An 18396-nucleotide genomic window follows, 5' to 3' on the forward strand; every position below is an offset into this window, starting at 1 on the left:
ACTGCATGTTGAAAACAAAGTTTACACGGTGTTGAAAATGTTTACTTTAGTGTACAATTATGTTATGATAAATGCAATAGTTATTTTTGAACTATAAAATATTGCTTTTGAGCATTATTCCAATATTTACGTTTGCACTTGTTTCATTCTCTTATTGTATGCCGTTTTTTAGCTTTTTGCTTATTGTAGGCTATATAGTTATTGATGTTTTGACTGTAGTGTGTATTGATGTTATTTATAGCAATAATGTTAATGTTTTATGGTCATATTTCAAATACTCTATTTGTGCTATGTAAATGTTGGATTTGATATTCATGAATAAAACTTCTGAGTTTTCTATACGATGGTTTGCCTGAGCTATCGGTTACAAAGACCAGCTTTGGCGCTTGTAGGTAGTTTGAAATGTCGGCGCTTCTAGTGTTAATGTATCATATAGAAACCTCTTACTTATTACACATAGTTGATAATAACTGTATGCAAATGTTTTTTGTTGTTTATTTGTTTATTTACCCAAAACATCTCAGGCCGGATGAAACGTGCTGGCAGGCCGCATCCGGCCTGCGGGCCGTATCTTTGACATCCCTGCTCTACGAGGTTGCAGTACTCCTACCACTGGCAGACTTTCCAGTCATGGTGTCAGGACAAGGGGCAGGATCTGGTCACCTGCCGCATTGCAGGAGCTGTTGGACGAGGACAAGTCTCTGTCCATGCTCATTGTGTACCTGGTGACCATGTACCATGTCCAGATTGATGGCGAGTCCCATTTATTACCAGGCTTCAACCTCCCTGCACCCCTTCCTTACATATTGCATTGGTGCATTGATGTAGTACTGGAGGCACCTTCAACTGAGCTGAAGCTGGCGTGTTTTGCCATTGCAACTACCAAACATGCGAGTCAATTACATGCCCTATCAGTACACCCATCTTGTGTATGCTTTTGTGGTGATATCTCCCTTCCATGTCAACAGGCTGGTAGAGTTGATGGCTTTCCATCCTCCTCCCTTCTCTTCAGAGGAGGAGACTTGGCTGCACCTGCTGTGCCCTGTGAGGGCGCTTCGGTGCTACATGGTCTACAAGGTCAGACACTCAGACCAACTGTTTGTCCCCTATAGAGCATGGACACAGTGCCAGGTATTGTGAAAACAGCACCCAATGCACTAGATCGTAGACACAATGGCTTATGGCCTATGAGTCAGCTGGCGTCCTAGTGCCTGAGCACTTGGTGGCACACTCGGGTAGAGGTGTGGCATCATCATGGGGCCTTTTCCTAGGTGCCTCCTTGATTGACATCTGTGCAACTGGGGGCTGGGCTTCGCCACACACTTTTGTTCGGTTCTACAGAGCTGTAGAGCGGGCATGCATCTGCTCAAGCTGTCAAGCGGATGTTGTACAGGTACAGTTGCCATACCATCTGACTGTTGTATATACAGTGAGGGAAAAAAGTATTTGATCCCCTGCTGATTTTGTACGTTTGCCCACTGACAAAGAAATGATCAGTCTATAATTTTAATGGTAGGTTTATTTTAACAGTGAGAGACAGAATAACAATCAAACAATCCAGAAAAATGCATTTCAAAAAAGTTATAAATTGATTTGCATGTTAATGAGTGAAATAAGTATTTGATCCCTATCAATCAGCAAGATTTCTGGCTCCCAGGTGTCTTTTATACAGGTAACGAGCTGAGATTAGGAGCACTCTCTTAAAGGGAGTGCTCCTAATCTCAGCTCGTTACCTGTATAAAAGACACCTGTCCACAGAAGCCATCAATCAATCAGATTCCAAACTCTCCACCATGGCCAAGACCAAAGAGCTGTCCAAGGATGTCAGGGACAAGATTGTAGACATACACAAGGCTGGAATGGGCTACAAGACCATCGCCAACAGTTGACAACTGTCAGAGCGCACTGGCACAACTGAACAGAGCGTCCTTCTCCAGGCCGGGACAACGTGGTGGTGGATCTGCTGTCCAGATCAGTCGCTGTTCCTGACCCTGCTGCCCAACCTGTGGAAATGGAACAGGACCTGATCCAGTTGCTACATGCTTCTCTCCAGGATGCAGTCTCCCTTCATGAGCTCCAGCAAGCATCAGCAGCGGACCCCCTTCTCTGCACTCTGCGCTCCTACATCGCAGATGGCTGGCCACACTGGGTGCCCGACGACCTGGCACCATTTGTCAGAATCAAGGAGTTGTCTTGCTGAAACGACACCTGTGTGGTCCGGGGTCATTGCACGGTGGTGCCAAGTGCTCTACGTGCATGAGAGCCTGGGCATCGTCAGGCTGAAGCAGAGGTGTCGGGACCTTGTGTGGTGGCCTGGTATTGATCATGATATTGAGGCACTGGTCAAGGTCAGTGGGAAAACTGGCCAGCCTGCTCCACCACCACTGAAGCCACTCACCTGGCCATCTAGACCCTGGAAACACCTGCAGCTTGATATCTGTGAGGAAATCCATGGCATTCCCCATCACCAGCGCTTCCTTGTAGTTTTCCTGTGGGCTCAGTTATGTCCCAGGCTATAATGCACATCCTGGACACACTCATCTCTCACTGGGGACTGCCTCAGATAATTACCACAGATAATGGCCCACAGTTTATTTCTGTGGAATTCTCTACTTTCCTCCCATGACAGGGAGATCAAACATATTTGGACAGCTGTCTACCACCCTCAGGCCAATGGGGGGGTCAAGAGGTTCAATCAGACCCTCAAAAACGGCATTAGAGCACACCTAGCTCAAGGTTGTGCATTTCAAATGGCTTTGCTACAAACTCTATTGCACTACAGGGCAACACAGCACACCACCACAGGGGTTTCCCCAGCTTTGTTAATGATAGGGTGAGAGCTACTACTGCCGATGGACAGGCTGCATCCACCGCCAGTGCCAACACAACATGAAGCAGAGGTTTGACAAGGCCCATAGAGTGAGACCTCCTGCCATACAGTTCTCGGACTGAGTAAGCAGCCTCACCGCGGCGACAAGCTACAATCTTTCTGGTCCTCTCCGCGTCAGGTCAGTCGCCAACTGGGATCGGCTATTTTTCAGCTCCAGGATGGGTCTCGGTGGCATGCTAGCCGGCTACGCAAAGTGTTGCCTCCAGACTCCCAACCACCACTGTTTGGCCACCAGGGAACTGAGTTTTGGCCATTCCTCTCAGGTACCCTGGCAGACAACAGGGGCCCTGCACCAGCTGTGCCTGTGGCCCGGCCTTAACGTGTTCGACAGCATCCCGGCCACCTGCAGGACTTTGTTGCCTCCTACCATACCTGAACTCCGGCAGTGGAGTTATTATTAAGTGTTCCGTGTTCTGTTTTCAGTCTTCCTATGTGAATGAGTGTCGTGCTTGGGTTGCTAAGATACGATGCTGGTGTTGTTTGTGTATGCATGCTACAAGAAAGAGATGCCATGTTCTGGCAATGGTAACAGGGATGATAAAAACATCAATGCAGTTGGTTTCCAGTCGTTCATTACTATATAACAAGGTTTTGAATGCAGCCCCAGTTATCTGTAAAAGAGAATGTTACCCAAAAGCAGCTGCAAGATCGCTCAGGAGTTGTTACTTTTGGCAAAAATGGAAGAGCTACCCCATGCAGCCCAATATATACAAATGGGATACAGGAAGTGGCTGTTTGTGTGACGTGTGGAGTGACAAAGATGCGTTTGTTGAGGTTACATGGTAACAGGCTTAAACCCCTCCCCCTTTTGCAACATATCATTTTAAAAGTTAGTTATAATATAGAATCAACAAGGAAGAGTGGTTTACATCTTAAGACATAAACTGAACAAGTTTCACAGACATGTGACTAACAGAAATGGAATAATGTGTCCCTGAACAAAGGGGGGGATCAAAATCAAAAGTAACAATCAGTATGTGGTGTGGCCACCAGCTGCATTAAGTCCTGCAGTGCATCTCCTCCTCATGGACTGCACCAGATTTGCCAGTTCTTGCTGTGAGATGTTACCTCACTCTTCCACCAAGGCACTTGCAAGTTCCCAGACATTTCTGGGGGGAATGGCCCTAGCCTTCACCCTCCGATCCAACAGGTCCCAGATGTGCTCAATGGCATTGAGATCCGGGCTCTTCCCTGGCCATGGCAGAACACTGACATTCCTGTCTTGTAGGAAATCACGTCCAGCAAAGGTGGGTTTGTGCCCCTAGGCGACGTTGTTGCCGGTGATGTCTGATAAGGACCTGCCTTACAACAGGCCTACAAGCCCTCAGTCCAGCCCTCTCAGCCTATTGCGGACAGTCTGAGCACTGATGGAGGGATTGTGCTTTCCCGGTGTAACTCAGGCAGTTGTTGTTCCATCCGGTACCTGTCCCGCAGGTGTGATATTCGGATGTACCGATCCTGTGCAGGTGTTGTTACACGTGGTCTGCCACTGCGAGGACAATCAGCTGTCCTTCCTGTCTCCCTGTAGCACTGTCTTAGGCGTGTCACAGTATGGACATTGCAAATTATTGTCCTGGCCACATCTGCGGTCCTCATGCCTCCTTGCAACATGCCTAAGGCACGTTCACGCAGATGAGCAGGGACCCTGGGCATCTCTCTTTTGGTGTTTTTCAGAGTCAGTAGAAAGTTCTCTTTAGTGTCCTAAGTTTTTATAACTGTGACTTTAATTGCCTACCGTCTGTAAGCTATTAGTGTCTTAACGACTGTTCCACAGTTGCATGTTCATTAATTGTTTATGGTTCTTTGAACAAACATGGAAAACATTGTTTAAACCCTTTACAATAAAGATCTGTAAAGTTATTTGGATTTTTACAAAATTATCTTTAAAATACAGTGTCCTGAAAAAGGGACATGTCTTTTTTTGCTGAGTATATATCACAGGATGTATGCTGCCTTCTTCAAAAAGGTGTTTAAAGATTAATTATATTGCAGTGTTATATATAAACTTTATGTAACAAAACCAAATGCAAATGAGATTAGTAAAGCTGAGGCAACTGACAAAAGTTGTTGGTATTTTTGGAAGCACACATTCCAGGGTGCACGTAATAAACAGTCCTACACTCATAATCCTGACCTTGTGCTCACCAGAGGCTTGTTCCCTGCAGATGCACTACTGGAAAATGTCCAGCGGACAAATCACAAAAAGGTGAAATTCAATCCAATAGTCCTTCTTAAAGTATTGGGTCTGTTGCTGATAAATCCTCTGCTAATTCACTAAATCCCTTCCAATTAGGAGAGGCTTTTACAAATTGAAAGTTAAAGCTTTGCATTAACATTAGGTGACTGCACATGGGTGTCCACTTGATACTTCTTGATGCTTGTTGTTATCTTTCGTTTTTTTTTTTTTTAAGATTTCAATGCCCTATGGATGATCACTTTTCACCTGAGTACCAAGACCATAATGTCACCATTAAAAGAGTGCTGAGATTCAAAGAAGTGGCATTATTAACAAATAATTCCTTGGTATCTGCTGCATTTAAAACATAATTGTATTGACATCTAAGGATACATTTACTATTCACTCGGACTGGAGTATGCAAAGTTATGTTAGTTCAACATTCTCCAATCATTGTTCTTGGTTTTAAATTAGTCTGAATCACTTTTCTGACTGCATGTTTGGGTAAAACTTCCCTGCATCCCATTCCTGATAGAATATATGGCTTTATGTAATTGACCTTTTGGTTGAAACTCTGATGTTCATTGTGAAGAAGAAACTAATTCCCATTGCATTTATGAATATGGAGAATGAACACAGCACTGAAATAAACATAAACAAAATATATATTGTATACATCTTTATGTAACTTGTTAAAGCATGATTGGGTAACAAAAGCGGGAAAATCAAAAGGGAAGTGTTAAAATGCACATTTACTGTTGATTGTTTGTACCTGCCTGTTTTAAACTGTAAAATAAAATAATGTGCAAGTTGCTATTTTGATAACTGGGTGCGCACAACCATTCTTTAACTTATTTCTGGGTGTTAAAACATATGACAATTAGAGTAGTTAACTTCTTTTCTCTTTAATGTGGGAGCCTGGACACAGAATTAACCAGTTAATGCAGCTGTGCTTAGTGGGCTTAAATTTTGGATATGTGAAAGTGAAGCAGGATTCAATTTACAACATTCATTTGTGACATATTCACACAGCAGGAATACACTGTGCTGAGCCCATACAGTACATCATTGACACAGTTTTCATAATACTGTGATAGCTGTGTCAATGATGTACTGTATGGGCATTACCATTTACACATACAAGATTGCAGACATGATTCGTGGGTGGCTCAAATGCTGGAAGCTAGAGGTGTAGTTGATTCTCAATGAAGAACAGACAATAAAAAACATACATAATTCAATATTCAATATATAAAAGCTTGTATTGGCTCCTACTGTGTAAGAGATAACACTTTTATTTTACCTGTGTTTTTAGTTGCTAGGATTCTTTTAAGATGGCAAGAAAATATAATTATTATATTATAACAATCCATATCACTGACATGTTGGCAAGCAGTAAGAAGGAGGTAACCAAGACGTTAGCAGCAAATTCTTTAAGTCCTGTTTGCGAGGTGGGGCCTCTATGGATTGGACTTGTTTGTCCAGCACATCCCACAGATGCTCGATTGGATTGAGATCTGGGGAATTTGGAGGCCAAGTCAACACCTTGAACTCGTGATTCATCAGACCAGGCCACCTTCTTCCATTGCTCTGTGGTCCAGTTCCGATGCTCACGTGCCCATTGTAGGCGCTTTCGGCAGTGGACAGGGGTCAGCATGGGCACCCTGACTGGTCTGCGGCTACGCAGCCCCATACGCAACAAACTGCGATGCACTGTGTGTTCTGACACCTTTCTATCAGAACCAGCATTCACTTTTTCAGCAATTTGAGCTACAGTAGCTTGTCTGTTGGATCGGACCACACGGGCCAGCCTTCGCTCCCCACGTGCATCAATGAGCCTCGGCCGCCCATGACCCTGTCGCCGGTTCACTGCTTTTCCTTCCTTGGACCACTTTTGATAGGTACTGACCACTGCAGACCGGGAACACCCCACAAGAGCTGCAGTTTTGGAGATGCTCTGACCCAGTTGTCTATTATAAAATCTATAAAAACATTGTATTATATTTTATTTTGGTAAACAATTTTAGAGGTCTAAACTAACAAATTACTTGCAAATCTCTCTCCATTTCAAGTGACTGTAGTACGAGAAAGACTTTACCCATAAATTAAAACCCACATATTAGTTGTAGTTCCTTAGCATTTGCTGTTACATGTACTTCAATTAGACTATGCCCTAAAGAAAACTTTGACCTAGAATCACATATATCAAACTTACTACCTTGTTTTTATTTATAAATAGTAGAACATTGCTAAAAATAAATTAAACATAGACTTGATACAAGTTAAGGCTTGATTTAGTCTGAGCCTAAGACTAAAAGCAAATACAAACTAAATGAACACTAACTCATTGTATTCTAAAGGAAGTGTGCAGTAACAATCTACATGGAAAAGTATAGAATTAAGCAAGTATAACAAGTATGGGGAGGCATGTACACATATACAGTGGCTATAGGAAATATTCACCCCCCTTGGACTTTTTCACATTTTGTTGTGTAGTGTAGTTTCACACAGTTGGGTAGTGCATTCAATGCAAAGATACTACCATGAAGACCAAGAAGCTTTCAGAACAACTCTGGGATAAAGTTGTGAAAAGGTACAGATCGCCTCCCCTGAATAAAAAGATTTCAAAGACATTGAATATCCTTTGGAGCACAATCAATTTGATCATTAAGTAGTGGAAGGTATACAACAGCTCCCAGAATTTGCTTAGAGCAGGCCATCCATGTAATCCAACTAGGAATTTGCAAAAGATTCTGCGGTCTGATAAAAAATAGATGGATAGAGATAAACACAGGTAAACCCTTGAGGAAAACCTGTTTCATTCTGCAAAAGACTGGGACAGAGATTTACCTTTCAGCAGGACAATGACCCCAAACACAGATCCAAAACATCACTGGAGTGGCTTAAAAAAGAAAGTGAATGTCCTAGAATGGCCAAGTGAAGTCCCAGACTTGAATCTTATTGAGAATGTGTGGCAAGACTTGAAGATTGCTATGCAGCAACAATCCCCATTCAACTTGACAGAGCTTAAACATTTTATTCTAGAAAAATTGGCAAATGATTCACAATCCAGATGTGCAAACCTGGTAGAGGTTGCAGCCTAATTTTTTTACAGGACTGCACTGTCTTCTGTTTGTATTCCAACACATCTCCCAGTTACTTAACTGGTTTGATTAATTATCTGAACATGTAATAGTTCTCACAAGGCTGTATCTTTATGTAGGCAGTGCAGCTTGAATCCAAATATGTTGTCATCTACAACAACAACAACAACAACAAAAAAAAGATTATTTTCGAAATTGATTTCAATTGAAATGATAGTAAGCAGACAGTAGGGTCCTCCTGCATTTGAGACCCCCGAGCCGAAGGGTGGATTACAGACAACGCATTTTGAAGGCGCACTAGGACCCAGCAACCCTTTCTCTCTGGCTCGCACTGCGCTTGTCAATGCAGCTGGTGCTGCTGTAGTTTGGAGCTGGGAGGTCGCAAATGAAGGATGTAAGAAGAGGATAGAGGTTTTTTTTTTTTGTTTGTTTTTTCCTTTCTTCCAGAAGACATGCGTCTATGTTAGACATAATATATATATTTTAAATAGTGTATCTGGAGTTGAATGCAGTACACTACTAATATATCACATTTTTATAGTTTATTTTTGGATTTTTCTACACGAAAATATCGCAAGGAACTGCTGGGATTAAATTGATTGTTCTGAGGATTCATCTGTGCTTGACCGAAAATAAAACAACCTTTATCAGCCAGGACAGCGTCCTCAACGCCAATAAACTCGCACTGAATTCGGACTTCACGCGTTTTTTAATCTGATTGTTGTTACCATTCATGATCTAAAAGACTCGATATGTTTTACCTATTGAGAAAGGGTTGTAACCTACTGTTTGATTAACACTCGTGGCCCTTCAGTATTGTTTATGGCGTTGCTGATACTGAGTAACCCAGGTTGGATGTAGCATGCTATTCCTCGTATGTAGCTACAGTGTAACAAAAACACTATGCCCAGACGGCATTCAGCTGTCTGCAGTAGTACAACACAAGCCCAGCACGGCAAAGGACGTGTGTCACACGGCTCCAGTGATTACAACTGATTGACGGGGCATTGTTTCGTCGTCTGCATCAGAGAAACGAGACGATTGCTAGTGAAGTCGGGTATTGGTTTGGTACTCAGATAATCATATTTTGTATCACAGACGTCGGTGATGGCGCTCAACAGAAGTATCGAATTGGAGCACTTCGAGGAGCGGGACAAAGCGCACCGCTCGTCCCGGGGGCCCGGCTCCGGCTCCGGCTCTCAGTCCGGGTCCAGGGGGAACGGTCTGATCCCCAGCCCGGCTCACAGCGCGCACTGCAGCTTCTATCGCACCCGCACTCTGCAGGCACTCAGCTCCGAGAAGAAAGCCAAGAAAGTCCGCTTTTACAGAAATGGAGACAAATATTTCAAGGGTTTGGTGTATGCGGTGTCCAGTGACCGGTTCAGGTCCTTCGATGCTCTCCTCATGGAGCTGACCAGGTCTCTTTCGGACAATGTGAACCTGCCTCAGGGAGTCAGGAGCATATACACTGTGGATGGGTCAAGAAAGCTAACAAGCATGGAGGAGTTGGTTGAAGGTAAGGACATATTGCACGTTTTTAGATTAGATTTTGTATTACTTGGGAGGTAATGTAGGCTAGTTTATTATTATTCTCAATTATAATGAGCTGATGACTTGTAAATCAACATAGATATAATCAACACTAACAATAATTTTACGTTTAACCTCCAAGGTGATAAGTTGGTGTTTTCACAAACGTTTCTGTGAAAATGTGCAAGTAAATAATGCTTTTAGCTTCACTGTGAGTGGATATAGCTTTGTCTTTGTGATTAAAATTGTCACATTTTCAGTTATTCTTCAGACACTGAATCCCAGAAGATGCTATAGACTAGATTGTTTTTTATGCTCATGACATTTAGTCACCTACTGACCTCCTGTATTGTAGGTCTAACTAAACAAACTCTAACTCTACCTTTAAGTCAAACTGTCAGCTGGTGTCATTTTAATGTTTCTGTACCCATTTTATCCGAGTTATTTTCTGGTGTCTTTTAAGGGTTTTGCATTTAGTTTCAATACTTAGATTAACCCATGCTGTCGTATTTATGTATATATTTATTTATTTGTGTGTGTGTGTGTGTATGTACGTGGTACTAAGTTTATAGCCTCTGACGAAATTATTTGTTAAAAAGTTGATCGAATAAATGAACGGCTGTTCCACACATCTTTGAAATCAACAAATGCAGGCCTGCTTACTTTCATTAAAATGTTCAAAGATATCCTCTCTTCTTAAACTCATGGGAGTGGGACACATAACAAGTGTGCTCATCTAATCAGTGCAGAATTCTCACACACCCACATTCTGAGGAACTGAAGAAAGACATTTGCTTGTATCAATGTGATGGCATTTTCTGATGTTTGAATTTAAATGCATTATATCATGACTTGTTATGGGTGGCATACCTTGCACACACATTACAATCAGGTCAATACTTTCTTGCCTTGACTTAGTTTGTAAACTCAAGACACATCTTTTCAGACTCGACTCCTTTTATCCCTGCTAGATAACACTTCACAGAGTTTTATTATGCTGCTTGCATTCTTGATTTGTTTTCCTCCTTGCACCCTTTCCCATAACCCCTGACTGTGACCCTACATTTTGACAGCACTTAGCTTTCACCGTCCAGGATGTAGGACCTCACTTACTGTACTTGTGTAAATTGTAATTTGGAATTTGTAAAATGTATTTTGAATTGCTATGTTTTAAATTGAATTTGTAATGATTGATGCCTTGTACTGCCCTGGATAAGGGTGTCTGCCAAGAAATAATAATAATAATAATAATAATAATAATAATAATAATAGTAATAATAATAAATACAATACTGAGGGATGGACATTGTAAGAGAGCATAAATTGAGTTTTGCTGTAGAATGAGGCTAAGACTAATACAAAATAGCACACTTTCCATTTCTAATAGATTTAGTTTTTTACCATTTTTGTTCTTGGCTTAAAATCCTTGATCATTTAATACTTGTAAGTATTATTTGTAAGACCAAGTTTCTCAAAGCATGTATCACTTATATTTATTATGTATTTCATGTTATATTTTTGATATTCTGATTTTAAAAAATGTCATAGAAAGTGCTAAATTGTAATTTGTTTGGATAACACTTATCTATATATATAAAAAAAAAACCTGAAAGAAACTCTATTGTTTTTATGTAGGATATCTTGATACAGTATAAGGCATAGGCTAAACAATCCTAATGTTAAGTTTTACCAAGTCCATATCAGAGAATATGCTTAGGTATTTGATTAATCAAATTCAATTCAAGCCATTAGGTTACTTTTCTTTTTTTATATTTTAATTTGTATTTTTGTAAATATCAGAGCAATATCTAAACATGAATATACATTTTGCCAAAGAAAGGTTGTGAGAAGTTGTTATACTTTCGATGTGAAGACTGTAAGGACCCCTCTGTCACAATTTTTGTGTCAAATAATAAACAACCCAGATATTATGGCATGCATAGAAAACTGAATTCTCAAATTATTTGAACATGTCTATAGATCTGGTGATACAGTGTACAACAAACACAATGCAAAAGAGAGCAGGTCAAAATGTATGTAAATATCTGTATGTTTTTTGATATAGAGTTCAAACAGGCCATTAAATGTTTTCAGTACTAATTGAACCACTGTGTGGTACACCAAGGTATTGTACCTTATTTATGTTGGTAGAAGCCCAAGCACTTCATTGTCATCCAAAATATCTTCTATCAGTCATGGAAACCTTCACGAATCCATCCTATGTATAGCATGTGACTTACTATCTGTTAGTATTTCAACAAGATTAGCCCTATTATGTATCGGGGATGGAGATAAGACTCTCACTGCATGGCAGTTATATCTCTTCCAGTTTTTACAAGTTGCAGGTTCTTGTAACAATTGCACCAATACAGAAGAAAAGCAAATGTTTGATATAATTGTAACTGTGCATGTCTTTCCTTGCAAGCTTAATGTTACACTACAAAAACCTGCAGCTTGTAAAAGTTGATGCCCCAAACTGCTTTAGAGTGGGACTCTTGTTTCAATCCTTGCATTTAGTAATATGTATTATAGTATATTATGTAGTATATCTCAAATTAAATAGGTTTGTATGTTCATGATACGTTTACTAAATGATTTTTATTTTTTCTAATTGTAAAATGTAGACACTTAAGTTACCTTCTGATATAAATAATTTAGTATAAACGAATGGCAATTATTGCAAAATACCAAAAAGAAATAAAATATGCAAGTTACCGATCCTTGGAGAATCTGTCATTTTCCCATCAGCATATTTTTAAAGGGCTTTATCTCTTGTTTAACAGGGGCATTTCAAATGTTTTTCATACACACTGTCAGTGGTGAGTGATAATAACTTAAAATAGAGTGATTATATTCTATTAATCTGTTACCTCAAAAACTCTGCTTGATGGAATTATAAAGCTGGATAGGATTATATTAGCTGATTGGATGTTGTATTTGTATTACTGCAATTAATTGTCTGCTACTTCTGCTGAAGAGTTTGTATTTCATTCCTGCCTTGTCCACATACAGATTCAGATTGATTTAGGTCAGTGCTTTGCAAGCTCCCTTTTGCAAAGAGGTTGACTTCATTGCTTATGCTTGGAGGAGCTACAGGAGATCAGTGCTGGAAGGTAGATTTTAATCTTTTTACAGAAATACAGAGCACCACAAATGTGCTGTTGTCTAAATGTAGTAGCCTACACCACATCATTTTGTAATCCTTTTTCTGACCCAGAATCATACAAATCATTACATTTAATCTTACAATTCAGTCCTCCCTTTTTATACCACCAAGTCTGCAAAAGGCATTATATCTGGCATTAGGTGGCTTGGTGTTATAAAGGTGGTGGTATATAATGAAACAATATTGGTGCAAAACTGTTCAAAAGAGAATATGGCTGATATGCAAGGGTGGTGTTATAAATTGGGGTGATGTAAAAAGGAACAACTTTGTGTTAAAAGGTTGTGCAGGATATTGACTTGCAGCTGTTATTGCTGCTAAAGGTACTTTGACCAAATAGTCAGTTAAGAGGTCTGAATACTTATACAATCAACATTTGTCTTTTTTGTTTTTGCTGACATTTACCATTTAGTTTTAGCATTCAAGTTTTGAATAGAATGTGTATGCACCATTTTGTAATTTCACAAAATAGTACACAATATGAATGGTCTAATTATCTTTCAAGGCACTGTATATTCATGAGGATCGTGACTGTGTAAAGATTTTAAAATTATTATAAGATCATGTTATTTTTATCTTAAAATAAGAAAATTTGATAAGATGTGTTTCTTCTCATGCAATTCTGCTGCATTTGTGTTCACCTGATGGGTAAACATGTAGCCTACTTACTAATAGTTCTTGGTCCTTGAATGGTTTTAATGTTGATGCTTTACCTTGGGACTTTGACTTTAGTCTCTAAGAATGCCTAATCTTATTTACTGGAATTACTTTCCTTGATGTTTCTAAATTTATGGTCATGGCATTATACAAAATGTGGTAGGTACATATGAATCAAGCACAAGCTTAGGGGTAAAATATTCCTGTAGGCATCCCCCTTTTACTTAAGCTCCTACAATTATTCAGTATCAGCATAGTTATACTACTGTGTTTGATTATTGATCTATTGTTTTTTGTGGGCAGGCTTTATAACATTTAATTACCAAACATGGCATGATCTTACATTTATTTGAGACTAAAAACACAGATACAGACAACTTTAATCAAAAAGTTGGTCTGAAATGAAAAGAGTTCTCATGTCAGTTTCCACACATAAGTGCCACACTATTCCCCTCAAAAGAAATGTCATCCCGACATTCTACAAGGTCATACATGTACAGTACTATCACATTCCCTTCACAGAGTTCCAGCAAAGGCACAGTTTTTGTGATATGAATTGTGTTTGGAAAACAAAATCTCCAGAGAACTTTTCTACCACGGTTTTGGCCATTTTGTTTGTATTTGGGTTGGCTTGGGCAAACCTGGTGAAATGGTCCATTATGACCAATATGTACTAATAGCCTTACTTGCAGGTTTCCAAATGAAGAAAATCAATAGACACAAGTTAAAGCCGGGAATTCCAATTTCCCTGAATGTAAATGATAATTCTTCTCAGGAGGAGTCAATGTCCTTGAACCATACGCGATCACCACCATCCTTACAGCCTACCGGTGACACAGCATTGCACCCAGTGGTGTATTTAGGGGGGGCCACAGTTCGCATTTCTTGGCTGTGAGCTTAGTTGTTGATAACGTTGAAGAACCATCTATACATGTCTGACATGGTCTTCAAAGGATTTAATGTGGACCACATTGTCATCCAAGTAAGGCTGGCAGATTTATTCTGAGACCAGTCAAACATTATTCCATATTTCTTTGAAACTCTGCTGGTGCTGAAATAAAAGGCCAGAAGGAATTATCACCCATTCATACAAACCCCAAGATGTGATGAAAGCTGTGAGGGGGCAACTTTTTTAATCCAAGAACCCTTGATAGTAGGCCTTGCCTTTATCAAGGATAGGAAAACAGGAACTTCTGCTCAAACTATCCACCAGGTCTATTCATGGAATTGGGAGCCAATCTGCATAGGTCCTCCTGTTCAATTCATTGGAATCACAGAAAAGTCTGTGCCCTCCATCTTTCTTTCTCACACAGACCACTGGTGATTAATATGATTACCTTGATCTCTTGATCCACCCTTGATTTAAAAGATCTAGCAAGTATTATTTTACCTTGTGTTATGGTTTTGGAATACACGTATGTATTCTGTACTGGTGTGTCTTTTAAATTGATATGCATTCTCAGAGATGGTATGCACTCTATGTCCTGGTCGTCTCGCTCGAAAGCATTGCAATCAAGTCTCAGTATTGTCTTTATCAATGCTGCTTTTCACAAAGTTGATATAAGATCACTGAAGGGTCCCAACCTTGAATCGTCTCATTACTGCTGGCATCTGTGTTGACTCCTTCTGGATATAGGTCTGCAGAATATCTCTGTGGTCTGATGATGGAGTCTCCATGAAGCCCTCTATTGTTTAGGTCAAGCCTTGCCTCCACATGTCTCACTGGGGCCAGATAGACTGCTTTCACAGGCTGGAGGTGTCCCAATGTTAGTCTCTTATCTACAGTCATATTGTGACTTGTGTTTTTAACAACTGTTCATTCCTCCAGAATAGCTAGCCCAGAGTAATTATTACCTAATTGAGTCTCAGTCCATCAGGGCAATGGAGGTTTTCATCCAGGACAAACAACATTGCCTAGGGCTTCTCCAACTGTCCTGCATGCACCCGACAATAAACTGGGTCTGAGTGGGAGAAGGACATTATTTGTCCCAGTTCTGACAACCCTGTGTTCACCACTTGTATAACTTGTATCAAGGATTTTGTTTCTTCAGGCCCCAGCATGAATGCTGCACTCATTAGTTTTGTCGGCTCATTTGGAACTCTGTTCCACTCCCAGCCATTATGTGACTACTTGCTCAATGACGTTGTATCCTATAATTGGTTCCTTAGCCCATTAGACTCATTAGAGATTAAAATAGGAACCTGGAGCCTGGCATCCAAATTTACATCTTGTTGCAGGTGAAAATCCACTTCACTCCAGAAAATGGGATTTCATTCTGCAATCCCGGATCCGGGATCTGATCTTGATCTTGATCCCAGTTGTGTTGTACTAAATGGATCAGAGCTCAATCTGAGCTCATATCCGAGCTCAATACTGATCCTGCTTTTGACCAGGATCAGAGCTTGATCCGACTTTTTAAAATGGAGGAACTCCGTATACTTCATTTTGGTTCACAGACGTCAAACACGCAGTGAGTGAGTATTTAAAGACAGGGAAAATCCTTTAGAGGTTTTTGGTGAGGAAGGTGTTTGAAAGCGGTACGTATTAACACCATGAAGCATATTAAACCTCACAGACATAACCCATCCTGTAGTGGGACCAACATTGGAGCGCAGTCATGCACACCCACGCGTTTGAAGCTGTGTTTAGCGCTGAAGTTATTCACAACCGGAAGCTTTCAGCAAGTAGTAGGTAACATTATCGGTGTAGACAAGACTGGTTTAGCACAGATAAACAACACAAATGTGACTTACATTATTTACAAAGATTTGCACTTTAAAATAAACAGTATAATGATGAACCGTGCATTCTGCTTTTGTGTCTTTAAGGTGTAGTTTGTGTGCGATATTGTTGTGTTTTTATTTATTTTCATTTTTGTAAGTAATCATGTAAAAGCTCTTATTTCTCAAGCACCAAGCCTGCAACCCCAGGATGACGGGTAACAGAACCGACTGTAGCAGCTCCACAGCTGTGCAATGCTTTGAGAAGCACCCTTATAGTCCATAGCTTTGAGATTTCTAGAAATTCACCTTTTTTTAATCTTTTAGGATCTCTCTTTAGTTGCACGTTTTTTTAAATACTCTTGAGTTGCTACTGCTATGTTGCCTGTTTGATCTTGTCTGTTTTGACTGCTTGCTGTAGCTCTCTGGGTATGAGAAGAGTGTGTTATACATAAAATTGATTATTGGCTAATAATAATAATAATAATTTTGTTGTTGAGGAGTTAAAGAAACGCACACCAATGCAATAACCTGGGAAGGTCGTGTACTTGGTGCGGTTTTAATTTATCCAATGTCCTTTTCGGATGACGGGCTACATAATTGTCGGATCCAATGTACGACGGCATAAGCACACTGACATTAACTTGCATTGGGAAACGTAGTGAACAACTAAGCTTAATAATAAATAAATAAATTGATAAACTCATCAGAAATACAGCACAGTATAGTTTTCTGAAAGGTTTATGATTGTCATTGAGTCATTAGAGCAGTAGATGTTCAAACAGCTACACAAAGCCTGATGAGCCGGTTTATGTCCATAGGAAACTGCTGAGTCACTGCCCACGCTGCTTAATAATCGGATCAAAAAATCAGATCAGCAGAGCCAGATCACAATCTGCTTCGTACAATGCTTTTTCATGATCCGGATCCAGTGATCCCGGATCCGATCCTGTTTTCTGAGCCTGCAATTACAACCGGCCCCAGGGTGCTTGAGTTTGTCTGGGTTGGGTTGTGTGAGCAATAATGCCAACTTCAGTTTGAAACTCCATATCTTGGGTGGTTTTAGCATTGCCACTTTTTCTTCTGTCTCCATACCGGTGGTTTCATTCAACCTTTCAATGAGGTCTTCATCTGTGATACCTCTTCTTTCAAAATGAAGATGTCACTTCAGACATCTGGACCGGATGAGGAACCAATGTTTACCACCTTTAGCTTGTCGGTCAAGGTCTTCATTTGTATTTCAAGATGCTCCCTTGCTTGCTCTTGAGCAAACTACAACTCACAATATTGCATTTTTAACTCCTCTAGCTGGTTGAGTTCAGTTCTGCTGCTTTCTCTGGTGTTTGCTGCTGCAAGGAAGTCCTTGACAAACTGACATGTTTCCTCAATATCCTATTCCTCCTCAATCCCATCAAGGACTTCTCGGGTTAGATCATCAAAACAAAGTATTCGACAGCTAGATGTAAGGGATATACATGACAACCATGGATTCTGTGATGTCAGTGTCTTGAGTATTTTTCTCCGGGTATGTAAACCACAGAACTAGAACACAAAGTTTGATATTTATTAAGCTGTAAAAAATAGCAAGTTGTTGCACTTTACACAGGTATTAAATTCTTAATAGAAAAATGGCACAGTTTAACATTACTGAATTGATAGAATGTTATTCTTATCAGTTTATAAAATAAATAAGCATGCCTTCAAAACATATTAAAGCATACTAAGATGCTGTTTCCTTTCACTGTTATTGAAGATGGATTAGAGAGATTTTGTTCGACAACCCCTTATTAAGTGTTTTAAATGTTATTTAAAACAATGTCTGTTTATTTTATAGGCTTTTTTTACATAACTTTACAGCATAAAAATCTTATGTGTTATTTTAAATCATGGAATTTAAATAATCTATCAAATGATTTTATTTAAAATGCACAAAATGTGAGGCAAATGTATAAATGATGTTTGACTTGTGCTTAGATACTCCAGGTATAGTGACAGATTAAAGGAAACCTGGAAAGAGATCTGAGCTATGTATTAAATACTATGCACTGTGCATGTGATTTTCTGTAGCCCTAGATGTTTCTTACTGAAAGAACAGGGTTATTCAGAGGTTGAGCACTTCCTGACCATTTCCGCTTGTGCCGGTATGCGTGTCTTT

At 40.0% G+C, this 18396-nt stretch overlaps 1 protein-coding gene across 4 annotated transcripts in view; it reads left to right on the forward strand.

Annotated features, from left to right (window-relative positions):
- The first annotated feature begins 8524 nt into the window (after nucleotides 1-8524).
- Nucleotides 8525-18396, forward strand: part of dclk2a (doublecortin-like kinase 2a) — a 100227-nt gene continuing 90355 nt past the window's right edge. For 3 of the 4 annotated variants that reach the window (XM_066718453.1, XM_066718454.1, XM_066718455.1), the window contains exon 1: nucleotides 8526-9686. In XM_066718453.1, coding sequence (XP_066574550.1) covers nucleotides 9278-9686 — 409 coding nt within the window. In that variant the 5' untranslated portion in view covers nucleotides 8526-9277. Of the gene's footprint in view, nucleotides 9687-18396 lie in introns of all 4 variants that reach the window. The other variant, XR_010821186.1, reaches the window with a different exon arrangement.

The sequence above is a fragment of the Amia ocellicauda genome, chromosome 12 (genome assembly GCF_036373705.1).
Source record: "Amia ocellicauda isolate fAmiCal2 chromosome 12, fAmiCal2.hap1, whole genome shotgun sequence".
In the NCBI taxonomy this organism is placed as follows: Eukaryota; Metazoa; Chordata; class Actinopteri; order Amiiformes; family Amiidae; genus Amia; species Amia ocellicauda.